The sequence below is a fragment of the Bubalus bubalis genome, chromosome 19, assembly GCF_019923935.1.
Source record: "Bubalus bubalis isolate 160015118507 breed Murrah chromosome 19, NDDB_SH_1, whole genome shotgun sequence".
NCBI lineage: Eukaryota > Metazoa > Chordata > Mammalia > Artiodactyla > Bovidae > Bubalus > Bubalus bubalis.
This window is the reverse complement of record NC_059175.1, coordinates 46559776-46580543: the sequence shown is the minus strand read 5'-3', so window position 1 is coordinate 46580543 and position 20768 is coordinate 46559776. Positions and strand designations below refer to the sequence as shown.

The 20768-nt window shown below is 32.9% G+C and overlaps 1 protein-coding gene across 1 annotated transcript in view; it reads right to left on the bottom strand.

Moving 5' to 3' along the window:
• Nucleotides 1–1628: 1628 nt before the first annotated feature.
• Nucleotides 1629–20768, bottom strand: part of CDH9 (cadherin 9) — a 139220-nt gene continuing 120080 nt past the window's right edge. Inside the window, exons 8-12 of the mRNA XM_006073952.4 lie at nt 9958–10094; nt 9359–9480; nt 7616–7733; nt 7277–7528; nt 1629–2603 (exon numbers count right to left, since the gene is read on the bottom strand). Coding sequence (XP_006074014.3) covers nt 2116–2603; nt 7277–7528; nt 7616–7733; nt 9359–9480; nt 9958–10094 — 1117 coding nt within the window. The 3' untranslated portion in view covers nt 1629–2115. The remainder of the gene's footprint in view (nt 2604–7276; nt 7529–7615; nt 7734–9358; nt 9481–9957; nt 10095–20768) is intronic.

The following is a 20768-nucleotide window of genomic DNA, read 5'->3' as shown; positions in this document are numbered from 1 at the left end:
TCATTATGGTTTTCTCACAGCAATTATAGATCACAACTCAAGCTTGGTTTATTGTGGTTTTCTTAGTATTTATAGCATGTAAAACCAGGCAGCGAATATAACTGCCTAGTCCTCTGGTTCTGATCTCACATAATCTCTTCTCTCTGAAGCAGACGTTACTCATACTGTAATTATGGCTCTCCTTAGAATATGTTTGCTTATTGTCACTTATCCTTCTAGTGATTATAGAATAAAGTGATTATGAGGCATTAATAGATATCAAATTCATTTTTTCTGACTACCTTAAGCCACTTATATAATCCTCCTCAAATATTTGTCTGATTTATGCTGGAAAATCTCTAGCAATAGGGAAAGGAATTATTTTTAAGTGAAAACTAATACTTTCTGAACTAAAAGTTTTCTGTTTTCTGGGCAATTCCAATGATAAGAAAATTTTCTCATATTATTTAAAGACCCAGTATATTTTTGTTTTCTTAGCATTAAATTAAATATTTAATACGTGTTAGCTATTGGTGGTAAAGTTATTGAAATAGTCTTTGTCTTTAATATTTTTCAATATAGTAACATAATAGAATACATAAGGATCTGTTTATAATTTAAATGTAAGCTATTTTATAAGACTTGGTAACAGACTAGTCAAAGCCAAACTTTTATATAAATTCCACCTAGGAAACACCCTGTGCATGACATTTGCTCTTCAAAGGAGTAATACAAAAGAAAGAAAAGGGAAATTCATGACACAGAAACTGGGTATCATGTAATCTCCTCATGAAGGTTGTTTTAGTTTGGGTTTTATTCTCCAGCCTAAACTAGGGCAAGTTTTCTGAATTGCAGTCTTTCAAAATTTGCAAATGATTATTACACACAAATTTCCCTCTCTATTTCCCATGCCTTAGGGTGTCCATATTCTGTTTTCTGGACAATCCCAATTATTAGCAAAATTTTACATTACTTAAGTTTTCTTATCTCCAATCTACATGTCACTCATTTTAAGATTTCCTCAAGTACAATGGCTTCCAACCTCCACAATAAAATTATCAGCCAAAAAACACCAATAATTTATTAATACACATTTTAAATATTACCCATATAATTAATATATTCCATGAATTATCTAATCATAAAAAGGAAAGTCAGAACTATAATTTCTCATTCTGAGAAATATACTATTGTTGAAGGAAGGTTTAGATGTTTTTAGGATCAACACATTACTGACACATACTTTACTCTCAGATAAAATTCACTGGTTGATCCCATAGGAAAAAAATATACAAAACTTTAGTTAATTATTCACAGATATATTTATAATATTTTATATTCCAAATGTCTCACATCCTAATCAATGGGTAGACATCAGTGGCTAGATAAACACTTGTCCATATTTGAGAACTGGAAGCAGAAAAATCACAATTTGTACCAAAGTTTTTTATAGTCCCATGATATTCTAGTTCTAAATTACATGCAACAATTTAGCTGCTTTTTCCCTGAGTAAATCATGTTTTATTTTTAAAGATGTTTAAAAAATGTTAAAAGCAATATCAGAAATACTAATAGGAATCAAATAAAATGAAATTTATTTTTATAAAGACTATTTTATTTCATAAAAATACAAAAATATAAATATACATTTATAAAAATATGAATGAATTAACACAAAGACATTCTTCAACTAAATAAATATGGCAGTAATAGTCATTCCTATTTCTTTAGGGATATATTTTTTATATTAATTTACAAAGCAGTTGCACAATGTTTCATTTAATAGTAAAGGTGACTGCAAGTCAGTTAAGAAAACATTATTTATAAAGTTCTTATATCTAAGAAAAGGCACAAAAAGCCTTTTATGTATATTTTATTGATTATTGATGTGATATACTTTTCTTCAGAGATTGTTAGGCAAAGAGGGTGAACTGATTATTATTACTTTTTAAAATCTATGTCATTCATATTCATTCACAGAAACTTACTGATTAAGCAAACTCTTACTAAGACAACACCTACGTATTGTTTGTAATTTTAACTTTTTAAACATTTCCTCCAAGGAAGAGAATGCAGGCCACTCCATCTAGTAGCAAAGAGAGTACTTCCACTGACATCCATGAAGTCATGCCATAATCAATCTCGGTCACTATCATCACCCCCATACATATCAGCAAGTTTTTTAAAACGAGGCCCCCAGTCGCTGAGGTAATCATAATCTTGGTTGCAATCTACTGTAAGAGATTCCAGAGAACTGAGGGAATCCGCTATGGAATCATTCCCTTCATAGGCGTAAGTTGCCAGTGAATCATAAGGAGGTGCACTTGGATCTGAGTCATTTTCTTTTAGTCTTCGATGGATAAAATCTTGTACGTCAATATTTTCCCACAGAGGTACAGTCCTCCTTATCTGAAAAATTGTTTCAGGCATTACATCCCTTCTAAGTTTATTATCTTCTCTTGCTTCTGGATTCCTTAAAGTGCCGATGTCAAAAGCTTGGGTATCTTCTTCCCCACCGCCTTCATCGTTATAGGTCACGATGTTGTCCCGGACATCGTCTTTTGAAATTATCAGAGGTTCCTTTTTTCTTTGCCTCTTCAGTGCAGCAAAAAGCACAACTAAAACTATTAACAAAAACCAAATATAACAAAGAGAGAGAAAATTGTGAGTTTCCATAATTCAGGCTTAAATACAGCATGCTCCTATGTTTGTGACCTTGATGTGGTGAAAGAGGTGTTAAGTTCATTTGGATATAAAGACTAACTACCCTGTACAAATACAGCATGATTTAGGCCAAAAACTGGATGTACTATATTGATAAAACAAAACAAAAAAGCAGATAATACAGTGCATTTTACTTGCTTTTGAGACTCAGTCTTCTATAGGGCTCAGGCATTGAAAAACTTTAATTATGGCTAATGCATTTAGCCAAATGAGTATATAATATCTGACTTTTCCTCAATGCACATTTGTCTCAAAATATTAAAATTCTAAAACTACAATCATTATTATTACAAGAGAAATTGAGCATAAATTTTATGTTTTCTTAATGACTCAAGGGGATATATGTAAAACATTCAAATGTATGCATATATATACATAAATGCCTTATATGCATATATGTGTCATATGTATGTATATACATGTAAATATGACACAGGTAAATGTGTGTCATATGTATTGTATATACATAGGTATACACACATTATAGATATGTGTATGTATATACATGTAAATATGACACATGTACTGGGACGACCCAGAGGGATGGAATGGGGAGGGAGGAGGGAGGAGGGTTCAGGATCGGGAACACATGTATACCTGTGGCAGATTCATTTTGATATTTGGCAAAACTAATACAATTATGTAAAGTTTAAAAATAAAATTAAAAAAAAATTTTTAAGTAAAAAAAAAATGACACATGTAAGTATATGTCATGTGTATTGTATATACATATGTATATACACATTATAGATATGTAAATGGCACTCCAGTACTCTTGCCTGCAAAATCCCATGGACAGAGGAGCCTGGAAGGCTGCAGTCCATGGGGTCGCTAAGGGTCGGACACGACTGAGCGACTTCACTTTCTCTTTTCACTTTCATGCATTGGAGAAGGAAATGGCAACCCACTCCAGTGTTCTTGCCTGGAGAATCCCAGGGACAGAGGAGCCTGGTGGGCGACCGTCTATGGGGTCGTACAGAGTCGGATATGACTGAAGTGACTTAGCATAGCATACACACACATCTATCATGGTTTCATCCATTCCCGTTATTGACCTGGTTTTGAAAGCCTGCTTAAAATCTGAAATATAATTCTATATGCTACAATATTAAATTCAAACTTACACTCATCCTTACCTTCTATTCATCTTACAGAAATTATCTTGTTTCTAAGGACTTTCTTGACTTATACAGTTGTATTCAAGCTTCGAGGCTGATATGTAAATTGTGGCCCCTCTGCATACACTATGAACCCTCTCCACATATGATATGCCTTCTTATTTCTTTTATACTAGTGAAATTTAAACTATTATGCATATATTTGACAACAAACATTTGCAAGATAAATACATTTATAAACTAAAAATTACATTTAAATATGTAAGACAGACTATTTGATTTCCAACAAAGTATGTTTTCCATTGAAATGGATAAAGTCCATAATTTTATATATAAGAAAAGTTAAAATTATATAAAGAAAAATTTCCCAAAGCATACGTATACATTGCTGGGGAGAAATAAGAGAAAATTTTCTCTCACTTTAGGAAAGTTCAAGTGTTTTTTTGGTATTACTGATGTTTCACTGAAAAATAAGAAAAGTGTTGGCTCAAATTCTTTCATTTTTTTCAATCTTTTTTTGAGATTATAGAAACTGATTTTCATTAAGACTGCACTTCACCATGGCCCTGATGCCCCTGTAACTCACCCTTAAGGCCTGTCCAATGCTATTGTTCTATTGACCAATGCACTTTCCTCAGCTTCTACTAATTGGTAGAAAGAATACAAAAAATCATTAGAAATATCTTAACTAACCTGCACCAAGCAGGCTTTTGGTGTTGAGCCATATTCAGAGTCATGCTGGACACATAAAAAAAAAAATCCATTAAAAATGAGACATATCTTTATTCTCTCCTATTAAAGGATGAGCATGTTAATTAAATCCAATATAGGTCTGAAATCCACCAATCTATTGAGCTATGAATTAGAAAAAGAGGGGTTCTTTCCAAGTTTAATATTGAATGAATTAATTTACATGTGTGTACTCAGTCACTCCGTCGTAGCCAACTCTTTTTAACCCTATAGACTGAAGCCTACCAAGGTCCTCTGTCTGGGATTCTCCAGGCAAGAATATGGGAGTGGGTTGCCCTGCCCTCCTCCAGGGGATCTTCCTGACCTGGGGATTGAACCCATATCTCTTACATCTCCTGGATTGGCAGATGAGTTCTCTACCACTAGCACAACCTGGGGAGCCCAAACTAATTTATAAATTTTCTATATGTGTAGCACAACTGTATCGTCAAATTGCTTTAAGGGTTTCTTAGGTAATGTTTATGCATTTTCACAAACAGCCTTTAGAATCTGCTCTGAGTATTTTCTCCTTTGCCAGGTCAAAATTACCTGCTTCTTTTCCCAACTGAGGTTATTAATCTGGGGTATGTGAATGCAATTCAGAGAAGCTAGGATAAGGAATAGAAAAAAAAAAAATGCATCGTTATTTTTACTAATTTGTAAACTGAATGTAGCACTTCCTGTCATAAATATCAGCATAAATTATAGTGATGGTAAGTACAGTGACTATCAAACTAGTAGAAATCATAGATACTTTATGTTAGGACATATCACAAATAATCATTAGACTTGCACTAACACAAAGCATATAAAGGCACATTTTGCTTTATGTTTTTTGTTTAATTTGGATAAATATATTTCCTTTTGTATTACATGTTTTATTTAATAAGTTTAAATTATTATTCTAAAATGGTCCATAAGTTTCATTTTCACTACCAAAGGTGTTCAAGGAACCAAAGGGGTTAAGAAGTCCTGCCCTAGGTTTTAACCCCTGCCTTGTGTCATGGATATAAACAAAGAACTACATTTCTTCAAACTGTGAAAGGATAGGCCTAAAATATCATGGCCCTTGTTATATCACCACCTTGCAGAGCCAACTCTCCTAACTACAGAAATATAGCAACTATATGCAGCCATTAGTATAAGGCTTGAAATAATGGCAAGTGCTTAAGAAACTTTAAAATAAAACCTTATGAATTACAACACATTCTGACTAAAAATAATAGAAAATAATTCCATGTTTAGATAATAATTGAAAGGTAAAATATAAGAAATGTGTGCCCTCCATATTGCCCAGGTCAGAAAGATGGCAAACTTTTCTGAATAAAAGAGCCTTCTAGAATTTCTGCATAGAGATTTAGTTAGTGTTATGATATCTAAACTTACTTTGGCAGATTAATATTATTCTCTCATATGCATGTCTTTTTGTGCGTATGTATTATATTAATATTGAAATTAAAAAAAACTCAAAATGTACATATTTCCATCTTGTCCTAAACTAGAGAAGTAGAACTATTTTAGCAAATAAAACAGCATGATATCAGTAGCACTGAGCTGAAAGGGTAAGCCAAAATTTAATCTCCATAGGGATACAAAAATATTTTACAGAGGAGTTGAAATTTCTAACAGCACGTGGACATGCAGACTGCTGCTGCTGATGGTAGTAGTGTGTATGTTCAACATCACTCTGATAAATTGTTTTTCTAAATAGTTGGACCATCATAACTGGGACAAATGTTTTGCCCTCATTTGAATCAGTTCCCTGCTGAAGTCCTGCAAGAATATCTGGCCAAAGGGATTTCATCCAGATAGGTTGAAGGGATTTGCAGTGAAAAGGAGCCAACACATAGGAGCATTGGAACATAAATTTGGCTAGCGCTCTTGCCCTAAGGATTCATTTTGGATGAGTATTTAATGGAAACAAGTTTGGGGGGAATGTTTTATAGTGGAACAACCGTTTAATTGAATTAAATTGTTGTCCTGTTAGGGCATACTCAAATAAAGCATTTGCAATTGGAAGCATGACTTTATTTAGAAAATATTGCTGAACTAGGTAGGTATGGCCACAATATCATAGTGATATTTTAAAAAATGAACTTAAACATTTTCTTTGGTGGATTGAAACTACATATAACAAATTTTATGAAAAAATGTCTATACTATTGTCACAACTTAAAATGTGCTGGTTAATTCCATATGTGAAATACATGGTAATATTAGGAATATTATTTGTAAAATAGTCTTTTGTTTTGAGGACAATGGTTCGAAAGGTGAATTCTAACAAAGAATAACCTGGGTTTGAATGATAGTTAGAACACTTTCTGAATGAGTGACTTTCTGTAAGTTATCTAACCTTCTGTACAAGAATGAAAGTATCTTATAGAGTTGACATAAAAATTTAATTAATTATTAAATGAAATACCCTTTGAAATGTGACAATATTAGTTCACACTAAACTCTATACATATATAAAATGTACTTTAAAATATCTGTATATATCATGTTATTATATCCTTGTTTTTTGGTCTCTTGTAAGCTAGACCTAGCCTTCATCAAAAATTCATTTTTTTTTAATTGGAAGAACTATTTTAATAAAAAGCTCAAATTTTCCCTCTTTAGCTATAAAGAAGAGTGTTTTTCAGTCCACAATCACTGGATAAGGAAGAAGAGAATTCCTTGAATTGAATGAGTATATCTCAGGGGCACATCACTCTGGGCACACTTACCAAGCAGTATGATGACACAGAGAAGGATAGCAATGAGAGCCCCAGTGCTCAGCCCAGCAGAGAGGACCAAGGCTTCGGCATTGCAGGACTGCATGTTTCCTTGATTATCACAAGCACACACACGAATGGTGAGTGTGCCAGTGCTGCTTTGAATCGGATAATCATTGTCAAAAATTAAAATTGGCAGCAAATATGTGCTCATTTTGTTGCGGCTATACCCATCTTTTCGAGTCATGATTCCTGCTGTATTATCTGTTAAAAAAAAAAAAAAGTCAGATCAGTCTTTTAAATTTTGCCTCTTAATGTTCCGTAATATTTGTCTTTAAAAATGCTCTGTACCTTTATTGTCTACAATGGTGAAGTTTGGATTGAGGGGGAATTCTGGCACTGGTTCAAAAAAGAATTTGTGGCCTCGGGGAGGATCATCTTTGTCCATGACACTGACAGTCTGAATCAACTAAAACCGAATAAAAATCAATTAAATAGAGCACAAAAAGCAACTCTTGTTATTAGAAGACATTTAAAATCAGCGTTTGGGCTTTAAATATATCACTGAAACTAAACCCAAAAAATTCCATTTTGAGAAAAATTTCCAGAGTTTTTTATAGCTCTGTCTAATGCAACTTATTTAATGAGGAATAAAAAATGTCAATCAAGTCTCAGTTTGCAGAGCACCTTTATGAATCATTGTCTGCTTCCTGGCCACTATTGTATCCAAGAAAAGAAATCCAAAATTAGACCTTTTGACTTGTTAATATATACTACCAGTCCATTTTATTATCGATTTGTTACCAACATCTTGCCTCCACTAGACAATGATTGTTTCAAAAGCCAAGAACATAACAGATGGATTTTTTTTAAAGTGATTATCACAACCACTCCTAGAGATTAAGGAAACTATAAATATAGTTTTGGAAAAATGAGCAATATGCCATATAATACCAGGAAGCAGAAGATTTTAAAGCTTTGGGGTGCCTTAATTACAATAAGATTGCATACTTTATTCAAAATGTTTGCTCTTCTTTTTAATGGTAGCTGCAAAATTTAGAATATATGAAAAGCTTTCTAAAGTTTTGTAATACACTGTTGAATTTGAGAAATTATAGCACCTCTCAGCTGTGCTCCCTGTAGGTCAGAGGTGTGCCACTGTGGGAAGATGGAACAGCAAATGACAGGTTGGGCAGTGAAATGCTAAGTGAGCATTTTATCGTGGATAAAATACAAAGCCACACATCGGGGTGCCTGTTTTCCAGTCCTGGGTCTGCCATCTGTGTGATTTGTAATCACAGTCATTTAATTACCATTACTTTCAAATCCTCTTCTACAAAAACAAATAGTTTCACCACTTCCAGGTATCACAGTCCAAAATTCTGTAATGAAGAATTAGCAGTGCTTTGCAGTAGTTTAATGTATCCTTCATTGCGGTTATTGTGTATTCTCTAAGTCCATACCAGGGGGCTCAGTGATAAAATACTATATTAATGTAAAAAGTGAACATATTTAGCATTTTCATAAAATTACTTTAGTGATGTCTCAAATATTGCTTTCTAAGATGACCTGGTAACTCTTGTACAATCTTTTTTATCTCACTAATATTAAAGCTGAAAAAACTGACAAAATATAACTAATTTCAAACCAAAATGACCTGATTGAGCAACTGAAAGTGGCAAATATAATCAGCAAGAAATTATTATGATTTCCTTTATATTAACACAGGTCAATTTTATTTTCTTACTTCATGTTTTGTTTAATAATATATTTTCATCCCATTCATGATTATATATCACTACCAGTATAATTATGAATCCAGGTAGGAACTTTTTATATATGTGATATCTATTATGTACCTGGTATATAAATTAAAGCATATATTCTAATTTTCCTATTATATCATGGATTATATAAAATATTTTAAAATTCATATTTTTAAGATTATTGTGAGTTGTTTTGTATGGGAGATAAAGAACTGACAAAGTGAATTGACAATAGTTTTCATGGAAAAAACAAAGCCCAAGTAAATTAATGCAATGTCATTTGCCTTGGTGAAGAGGAAACATTTTTTTTAAGTTTATAATAACTTACCTGCCCAGGTTTTGCATTTTCACAAACATATGTTTCATAATACATGGCAAATTCTGGAGCGTGGTCATTTATATCTAGAATTCTGATGAAGACAGGAATGTGGCTACTTTGTTTTGAGTTATCTGCAGTGAGAACATGTGTAAGATTTTAGTCTCATTTACAGAGTAGCAGTGGTATTGTTTGCCCCATTTGTAACTTAGCAACACATCATTTCTAGGGTATTCATTTTTTGATTGGATTGCTGATGTATATCTCAGCTTTCTTACATCGTTCAGATGAAAAGCATGATAGAATGAAGAGAATATAATTGAGAGTGAATATTATTGGTAAGATACTCTTTTCTTAGACTGATTATTTTATGATTAGATCATGTTTTATTCTAGATGTAAAAGAATGTAAAAGATGTAAAAGAAAACCAAGTTTAAAATGAATGAATATTTGGTAATCCTTAAAATAACTTAAAAATCCAACACACTCTAAGTAATTTCTCTCAGTTCAAATAATAAAAACATCCCACTCAGGAAAAAGTTTATTTAATGCTATTATTTTAAGACTTTGGTGAAAAATAATGTGTTCAGATGGATGTATTTCCAACTTACTTATTTCTGTAGCTGTGACGGTTATATTATGCCAAGGAGTAGATTCCCTGTCTAGAGGCTTCAAAGTGAAAATAGAGCCATTTTCTGAGTGAATACTGAAAATCCGGTCCATGTCAGTATGCCGATCAACAGAGTACCTAGCAGGAAAGAGACTCATCATTCCAGGCACTGTTTTAAGATTACAGCTCATCTACCATTTCATAAAGTTAGAGGCAATTCACGCAATGGTCTGATAAAGGAGACAAGTGAAATACTGATGATTTTCTTGAATTTTTATTTAGTGCAATTTTCATTTAGACAATTTGATACATTTGACTGATTTCATTATTACTATTCTATGATTATGTGTGCTTCAGAGTCATTATTGACATTTGTGAGTCCTTGTGGCAGCTTTTAAGTGAGTTTTTAATAGCCACTTGATTTATTTATCCTATCATAAACCTATTACAGTACTTGAGACATATTAAACAGCCATATTAAATTTGATAGAATCAATTCCATTAGATAAATTGAAATTAAGTTGCAAATAACACATGAAAATGTGTGTCCACAGAGTCCTTATAAGTGGATATTCAGAGGCTATTGTAAAATACATGGGTCTTGAATGGATCTCTTCAAGGATTATTTCAGCTGAATCAAATGTCCTCCTCTACTCTCTCCCTGTAACTTACTTCAAATAAAAACTGAAATGACAAAGGACCACAGAATTACATGACTCTCTCTCATCAGGTATGTATGTAAGATGTCAATCTAAACTTTGTATTATTTGGTGACTGGCAAAACAATGCCCACCCTCCTCTAATGGATGTCTATCGCCTAATCCCTGGAAGCTGTACATAATTTACTTTACATGGTAAAAGTAACTTTTCAGGTGTGATTAAGGTTAAAGACATTGAGATGGGAGATTAAACTTGATTATTTGTGTGTGTTAGTCACTCATTCTGATTCTTTGCAACCCCATGGATTGTAGCCTACCAGGCTTCTCTGTCCATGGAATTATTCAGGCAAGTATACTGCAGTGTATTGTCATTCCCTTCTCCAGAGGATCTTCCTGACCCAGGGATTGAACCCTGGTCTCCCTCATTGCAGGCAGATTCTTTGCTGTCTGAGCTACAAATTAATCCTATGAACCCTTAAAAGTTGAAGAAGAAGGCAGAAAAGTAAAATTCTAGCTTACATGAAAATCCTTTAGTTACATCAAGCCATGTTAGACTGTACTAGTTATCATTTTTGCATATTTTAAATTTCTGTTGTTGAATGTTTAATTGAACCATGTAAGAACCTAAATGCATCTCACATGTTAATGGAAATCTTTGTAGAACAGATTCTGATTCAGTAGATCTAGAGTGTGAACAGTTATTCTGCAATTCCAACAAGCTTAGGTGAATGCAGGTTGTAAGTCCATTGACAAGGTTTTGTATAACAAGGTTATAGACCATGAGATAAACTGGTCAGAATAAGGACAGCTAAGAGAAGAACAACAGCAGAGAACTAACAGACAAATCAGCATCAAGTGGCATCCTGATTTTTCTAGGTTTCTATTAAAGACACTTAGCAAAATGAACTCCCTTTTAATCTGGTGAATTTGTGAATTAACAACTCCGATTATGATTCTATAATATATCCATTATTGGGCACTTACCTTGACAAAAATTAGTAATAGATATTTAGGTTTCTAACATTGTGAAACATTGGTAATTTTTGACATATTGGATGGAAATGGATTTATGTAAAGGCTATGTTTTTATGTTTGGATTGTTATAATAAAATACACATAACAGTCTACTTTTATAAGAAATATGGTTAACTTAAGGGATCCATTAATAAATTCAGATTTCAAAAATAATTTTAACTATATAGTATGTGATGGTGCTTATGTCATTTATTTTCTGCTAAATTTTATAAATTTATTATTTCAAATCACAAATACATTTCAAAGTGAGTATTTGGGCATGGGGACATATACCTATTAATGTATATATATTGGATTTCATCTTAAGATAGAATAACTAAAAGCTTTGTATACTTGTTCTCAGATTTCTTTCTGTACTTCACTTCCCAGATATGAAACCACGTCAGTCACCTCCTTGTTATCCTTTGGACATGTTGTGCAATGGACAGTAGAACTATATGGAAATGGTAGTATCCCATTATTTTTGCAAATGGAGTAGGAAATGGCAACCTATGCAAATATTATTGCTTGAAAAATCCATGGACAGAGGAGCTTGGTGGGCTGCAGTATGTGTGTGGGTCACAGAGTTGAACATGACTGGACCGACTGAGCGACTGAACTGAACTGAACTGAAGCGACTGAGGACATTTTTACAATAATTATGATTGTAATTTTTATACATAGTTGTGTATGTATACATGTATGTGTGTGTATATATATATATATTATATATTTATATTTCTTAGAGACGAAAGTTATGTTGGGTTATAACTAAGAATTCATTGTCAGCAAAGGATCTGAGATAGCTCGTTTTTTTTTAAATAAACATCAGTATATTAAAATCAAGACTAAAAGTCATACGAAAAGTTTTCTTTTTAATTTTTATTGCTTGGTGGTGGCTGTGGTTTAGTTGCTAAGTCAGGTTCAACTCTTGTGACATCATGGTCTGTAGCCCACCAGGCTTTTCCATCCATGGGATTTTCCAGGGAAAAATACTGGAGTCAGTTGCCATTTCCTCCTCCAGGGGATCTTCCAGAGCCAGGGATTTACATGGAGTCTCCTGCTTTGCAGGCAGATTCTTTACTGTTGAGCCATCAGGGAAGGTCTTTTATTGCTTAAGTACTGTTAGAGTGAAGCAAGATAGAGTGTTTTCTATCTCTAGGTTTCAATTTTCCTAAAATTTAGCCCTTAATGTAGCCTGAGAGTTACTGGAACATTAAAAAAAAAAAAATGTTTTTCCTAAAATACTTGGACCAAATTTTACTTATCAATACAAACAATCCTAAAAGAAACACAAATAAAGTAAATAAAAGAGCACAACCCATCTAATCTATGTGTTGAATGAAACTCAGTTCATAATATTCACTTTTATATTTTTATCCCCATCATTGGAAAGTTCAGTAGCTAACTGTAATCTGCTTATTGCTGAATAGATCTCTGATTTCTTCCTATCATTTACATGAGAGATCAAGAGGAAAATAAAAATTTCTTCGTTCCCATTGTTACTTGCCCTAGAGATTTGTGTGAGAGTTTCTGTGATTGTGGAATAATTAATAATTCTTATATTACATAAATCTAGCTTTGACTTGGCACTTGTGTGGTATCAAAATAAGTCCGTGTTTCTGGCTGCCCCACTCTTAGGTTCAACCCTGAAAGGTACCATCTTCAAGTTAAGAATTCATGAAGAAGAATCACTTTGATGATTTATAAATAGTTCACTTTAATATTAACACTGCAAACTTCTGGGTATGTATTTATAAGTTTGCCCCATTGCAAATTTTGTCTTGCAATTTTTCAAAACCCAGAGATAATTTTCATTTATTTAGCAACCAATGTTCTATTTTGAACACAGAATGTGATGTTCTGGTTTACCTATTAATAATAAATACACCAGATTACAACAAACGACCAAAAGGAGTCTGATAAACAATGTGAGACAAAACTGTCTCTATGCCTCAGCAGATGGTTTAATAAAACACATTTTTTATTGTCTCTTTATATTGAATTTTTAATAATAAGTTTAGAAAATCATTGGCATGATTTTTTGAATGAATATCTTATGCAGAAACAGGAGCCAATCATACAAGCAGCAAAAATAACAAGGTCAAAAGGTCACAAAAAAGCTGAGACTGTGGAACCTAAGACCTAGTTCTAGTTCTAGCTTGTTTTCTTTGTTGTTGCTGTTGTTTGTTTGTTTGTTTTTCAAGTACTACAATTAAGGATCAAACACATACATGTATATGCATGGCTGAGTCCCTTTGCTGTTCACCTGAACCTACCATAACATTATTAATCAGCTATATCCCAACATAAAATAAAAAGTTTAAAAATAAATAAAATAGATAACAAATAAAGACCTATAGTTGTCACAGGGAATTCTATTTATATTCTGTAATGACCTAAATGGGAAAACATGAAAAAGAATCGATATATTTATAGGTAGAAGAAAATGTGCTTCCCTGGTGGCTCAGACTATAAAGAATTCTCTTGCAATGCTGGAGACCTGGGTTTGCCCCCTGGGTTGGGAAGATCTCCTAGAGGAGGGCACAGCAAACCACTCCAGTATCCTTGCCTGAAGAATCCCCATGGACAGAAGAGTCTGGCAGGTGACAGCCCATGGGGTTACAAAGAGTCAGACAGGATTGAGTGACTAAGCACATCATCACTCTTCCATACACCTGAAACTAATACAACATTGTTAATACTCCAACGTAAAAAAAAAAAAAATAAAAAAAAAATTCTTAAAAAGAAGCAAACACATAGAAGATCCTTGTATTTTCACCTACTACAAAAATGTCAGTTAAATTACAGATACCAGAACAAATCAACAAATCAGAAACATGCAGAAATATGTCAGGGATAGCATTCCTTTCCCTTTTCTGTATCCCAGGTACATCTTCCATTAAGTCAATATACTTAGGCTGTGAGTTTGCTAATCATTTTTTCAGCTACTGCTTTCCAGAAATGTGCCTTCCAGCTACAAATTGAAACCTTCCTTGAGAATGTGGCTATACTGCTTGAACAAATAATTCATAACATTTTTTGGAAATACCAGTGATGTAATTTTGAAATTATCATTATTTTACTTTCAGTAATGAAATCAAATATTATGAAAATACTAATATATATGAGGGCACCTAATCCAGTTTATGGTGGAATCATGTACCTTACTGTGATATAACTAAATTTCTCACCAGCAAGTTTGTTTTGTACTTCTCTGCATGACTGCTGTAGAGCTGAGTTTTTCTAAAATTTGTTGAATTTTAAATATGTTGAGCATAAAATAGGTGTGAAATGAGACAACATACTCTTTCAGAAACTGTAAAGCTATAATCAACCTTAAAACTAGGAAATCCAGAATAACTAATGAGGTGACACAGAGTTGACAACAGCTGCTAATTGTAACCAGAATCTTATGTTGCAAGTGGCAGCTGTATTTCAGAAAATATGTTTCACGGACAGATTTACTGTGGGTGGTAAATTACTTCCCAAACTCTCCCTGGTAAATGTTTCTCAATGATGTTTATCATAGCCTATTCAGGCTCTAGGGATCTGTCATCCTTCTCAAGGATTCAGACAAACAAAAGAGTCAAATATTACAATGTTGTCTTCTGGTTTTAATTACTGATCGTTTTTCACACTGTAATTGAATATCTAAAGCTTTTTTTATGTACATTTTTATGCTAACAAGATGAGTTTAATATTATATTTTCAGGCATGGCCCTATATTTTATCAGATTTGGCAGCATAATTTTAGAAGCATAATTTCAAGTTCATTTGTTCCCCAAATATTTTTCTTCCCTTTGTCACAATTCTTGAGATTTTACAGGTAAAACTACTGCTCATTGTTTTTTTAAGATGTAAGTACCCTATAAAAGTAAATATTTCTGGTAGAACTATGAATTTAAAAATATATCAGCTACTTTTATGTATCATAATAAAGGTTGCAAGTTTTACTATCAGTCTCTGACCAAGAATTTTTTCTCCTGAAATTGTATCATGTGGAAATTATCAGATATAATGTGTGAGATATAGACTCACACACTATGAGTCAGATATGACTGAGTGACTTTCACTTCACTGCATATATATGTGTATATATATACACATATATATAGACAATAGAAGTTTATTAAGAACGGTAATTACATTAGCAAATATTTACAATTAGTAAAATGTATAAATCCATAAATGTTATAGTACTTCTACTCAATAATAAATAATTAGGAGATTGATAATTTGTTTGAAAGATGAAATACTTGATGGAAATAGAATAAATAGCACTGGTGTATCTACCTAGGGGATAATTATAGACATCTTATTTGCTGTAAAATTATCTGTGCAATACATTTTTCTAAAATGAATGGCTATAATTATATAATCTTGAAAACTTGAAAGCTTGAAAAGATATGAATGTTCTCACATATAAAATAACAGGGACTATATTTACCACCTGTTTCCACACTAAAAGCCAGATGAAATATACGAAACAATTATTTTTGAAGTATTAGATACCAGGAGACAGAGAGGCTAGTTCCTGGGCAAAGAGGAAGAAATGATGCAATCCTCCAAAGTGGCTTTGGCCTGGGAGGGTTTCTAGGTAATAACGCAGGAAGTGGGAGCCCAGGTGGAGCCTGTTAATCCCTTGAGTTCAAGAGATGATTCTGAGGGTCCAAGGAGACTAATGTGGGCTACAATTTTCTGGGTAGAGGATTTCAGGGGATAGAATTTCACAGAGAACCACATAAATATGAAAAGAATCCCACTCAACTCTTCAGCTGAGTACTGGTCAGAATACACATGAGAACAAGTAAAATCTATGGCTTCTAAAGATGTAACCAATTATAAGGTCTGGCGGGAGCAAAATTGAACTGGCATGTGTCTGGAAATAATTCTCGTTCCCACCAGCCAAAGTGGAAAATTCATCATTCATGGGGCTTTGTTGGACTACTCAGAAATGTCTTACCTGATTTATGGGGCAAAACCAGTTATAGACAAAGGGCTGCTGAAGCAAAAGCTAAAAGGTTTAAGCTATTTCCAGTAACTTAGCCACACATCTGAATACAGTTCAAGAGTATTTATAAAAATGTAAAGCTGTCACACACTAAACACAGTATAAACACAATATTTTTTGTGCAATCATAAATCACAGGTAAGTATGGAATGGGAAATGTGACCGCAAACAAAAATTTGTCAACTAAAACTAACCTGGATATTACACAGTTGACAGAATTAGCTGACAATGATATTTTAACAGTTATTTTAAATGCATTCTGAATATTTAACTTGGAGAAGGAAATGGCAACCCATCCCAATATTCTTGTCCAGAGTATGCTATGACAGAAGAGTCTGGTAGGTAATAGTCTGTATAATCACAAAGAGATGAAAGAATAAGGATACACACACACACACACACACACATACACATATAATATATATATATATATATATATATATCCTTCATAAAGCTTCTAGAAAAGAAACTAAAGCCTGTGAGTTGAAAATCATCCTATGATGGAATTAAAGCAGGTTAGGTATTGCAAAAAAAAAAAAAAAAAAGAATTAGTAAACTTTAATAGAAGAATGAATAGGAACTATTTAAAATGACTAAGGTGAGGGAGATTAAAAAATTAGAGCACCAGTGAGCTGTGTTGCACTTTAAAGAGACCTAACATAATTAAAATTAAATGATCTGAAAGAGAGGAAGGTAGGGCAAAATTATTGAAGAAACAGTGGTTGAAAAGTTTTCCAAGTTTGACAAAAGCCATAAACTCACAGATCCAAGAAGCATAATAAACTTCAAGTACAAAATATATGAAGCATATTATAGAAAGTCACATCATAATCAAATTGCTTAAAGCTTTTGACAAAATTTGAATGCATCCTAAGAAACAACTAAGTTATTAAGACAAACTAAACATACAGACATTTAAAAATATTTACGTTAGGATCTAGAAAAAAGCAACAACTACCCTCAATCTAAAATTCTATACCAGCAAGAAAAGAATGATAAGATTAAAAAAGGAAATATTGAAGAATTCAAAATAAAGCACAGTATTAATCCAAACAAGGCAGAAAATAGGAATGATGAAACAAAGAAAAGATAGAGCAATTAGAAAACAAACAGAAAACAAGCATGAGGTATATAATAACTGAGATAAAAAATACACCAGAAGGAATCAACAGGTTATGTGATACAGAGGAATTGACCAGCAATCTGGAAGATAGAGTAGTGGAAATCATTGAAGATAAATAGGAAAAAGGAAAAAATATATATAAAAATAAAGAAGGAAAACTTGCAAGACTTCTAGTATAACATCAAGCACCATAAGATTCATATTTTGTGGTCCAGAAGAAGAGAAACAGAGAAACAGGAAGAGAGCATATTTGAAGACATGATAGCAGAAAAATTTCCTAACCCAAAAAGGAAACAGGCATCCAGGCCAGGAAGCACAGCGTCCAAAACAGGACCAATCCAAAGAGGACCACACCAAGACATATTGTAATGAAATCAGAAAATTAAAGAGAGGCTATTAAAAGCTGGAAGGGAAAAGCAACAAGATATATATAAGGGAATGCCAATAGGCTATCAGTCAACTTTTCAACAGTTACTACACAGGACAGAAGAGAGTGACACAGTATATTTAACGTGATGAGAGGAAAAGCCTACAAGCAATAATATGCTCCCTGGCAAGATTTCACTGAGATCTGATGGAGACATCAAAGGTTTTATAGACAAGCAAAAACTAAAGAGTTCAGAACCATAACACCAACTTTAAAAAAAAATTTAAAGGGATTTCTCTGAGTAAAAATGAACAGCAGAGCTAGAAATGTATAAAAAAAATCTCATTTATAAAGGCAACTATACAGTAGAGGTGGTGAATCAATGATGTATGACATTAGTAGAAAGGTTGAAAGACCAAAGTGGTAAAATAAAGCATATATGCAACGTAGTTAAGGGACACATAAAACAAAGTGACGTAAAATATGATGTCAAAAACATTAAAAGTAGAGAGGATTTGTGGAGTAAAAATGCAGTGCTGGCTGTTAAAATCTGTTTGAACTTAAGACATATGCAGCTTAAAATTTATATATATATATATGAATCTATAAAAATTTATATATATATATGAACTGATATATATATATATATATATATATATAAACCTCATGGTAACCACAACCTCATGATAACTCCCAACAAACAAAAATTCAGGAACAGATGTCTTCATAGCTGAATTCTACCAAACATTTGTAGGAATTAAAACCTATCCTTTTTAAACTATTACATAAAATTTTAAAGGAATGGATAACTCTGAATGCATACTAAGAGGACAGCATCATCTTGAACCACTCAAATATCCGTAACAGATACACTCATGCAAAAGAGAAAGGAATCCAAACCAAAGACTGAAGGCAAACATAAAATCAGAAAGCAGAAGAGAAAAGGATGAAGAAAGGAACAAAACAGCACTACAAAACAACCCCAAAACCATTAATAAAGTGACAGTAAGTACATAGCTATCAATAATTACCTTAAAGGCAAATGGACCAAATGAAAACAAAAACATAACAATACAAAACCTTTGGGACACAGTAAAAGCAGATCCAGAGGGAAGTTTATAGCAATGCAGGCTTATCTCAGTAAACAAGAAGAATCTCAGAGATAACCTAATTTTACACCTAAAGTAACTAAGAAAAGAAGAAAAAATAAAATCCAAAGTTAGTAGAAGAAAAGCAGTTATAAGAAGCAGCAATACATGAAATAGACACTAAAAAACAAGCAAACAAAGAAACAATAGGAAAGATCAACAAAACTAGGAATTAAGTCTTTGTAAAAATAAACAAAACTGATATACTTTTAGCCAGAGTAATTGAGAAAAAAGAGAGTGGGTCCAAATTAATAAAATTAGAAATGAAAAAGATAAGTTACAACCCACAACACAGTCCTCGATAAAACTAGAAGAAAAAAAAAAAATTCCTTATTATGGACAATGGAAAAGACAAGGAAAAACTAAACCAAATTCTGAGGGACAAAAGCCATGGGTTGCTTTTTGTACAAGTTCATCCTTGAGGCTCTGCTATGTACTACTGAATTCAGTTATATTAGTTTATGAATGTGAAACCTTGTTAATTATCTCTAAAAACCAGGCCTAGAAAGCAGAATATATAGGTTAAAGAATTGGCTGTGCATTCAGATCAACAATAGTTTGAATCCTCAGCCTGCCAGTTATTTGTATAGGGTCCTTGGTAAAGCTCCTTAAACTCTTTGCATCTCTATCTCTATTTATTTTTAATAATATAGATGTACATGTCAATCCTGAACTCCCGATCTATCTCTCCTCTTAGGCTTCCCCTCGAGAAACCACAAATTTATTCTCTAAGTCTGTGAGCTTCTCTGATGGCTCAGGAAGGAAAGAATCACTTGCAGTGCATGAGACACTGGAGAAGCGAGTTCAATCCCTGGGTTGGGATGATCCCCTGGAGAAGGAAATGCCAACCCGCTCCAGGTTTCTTGGAGAATTCCATGAAAGGAGGAACCTGGTGGGATATAGTCCATGGGGTCGCAGAGTTGGACGTGACTGAGCGACTAACACACACACACACATACATATGCATAACTGAATCACTTTGTTGTACACCTGGAATTAATACAATATTGTTAATCAACTATGTTCTAATATAAAATAGTTTATTTAAACAATATAGGTGATCATGATGTACTTGCCTTATACTGTTGTGATGAGATTTAAATGATCTGATACTTTGGATAGTTCCCAGTTTATAGCAAGGGCACAATAAATAACAATTACTTTATAGAGAAAAAGATAGACAAATATTTGAGTTTCATATCATGAATCTGATGCCACCATTTGAATAGAAAAGCATTTTGTTGCTTATCACTTGATTCAATGAAAAGATTAAAACCTTTGTGTAGAAAGGGGTGTTAAAATGATTAAACTTAATACAATCCTTGATGTTATCTAAATAAATAAACAAATATCCTTGGCAACATGGAAAATCAGCTTGCCTTTCTCAAGTTAATCAACATTCATTGAATTCCTATATGCAAGATATACCAAATGAAAGAGAAAGATTATTAAGAGGCTGTCTCCTTTATACTGCAGAATATCAGCAG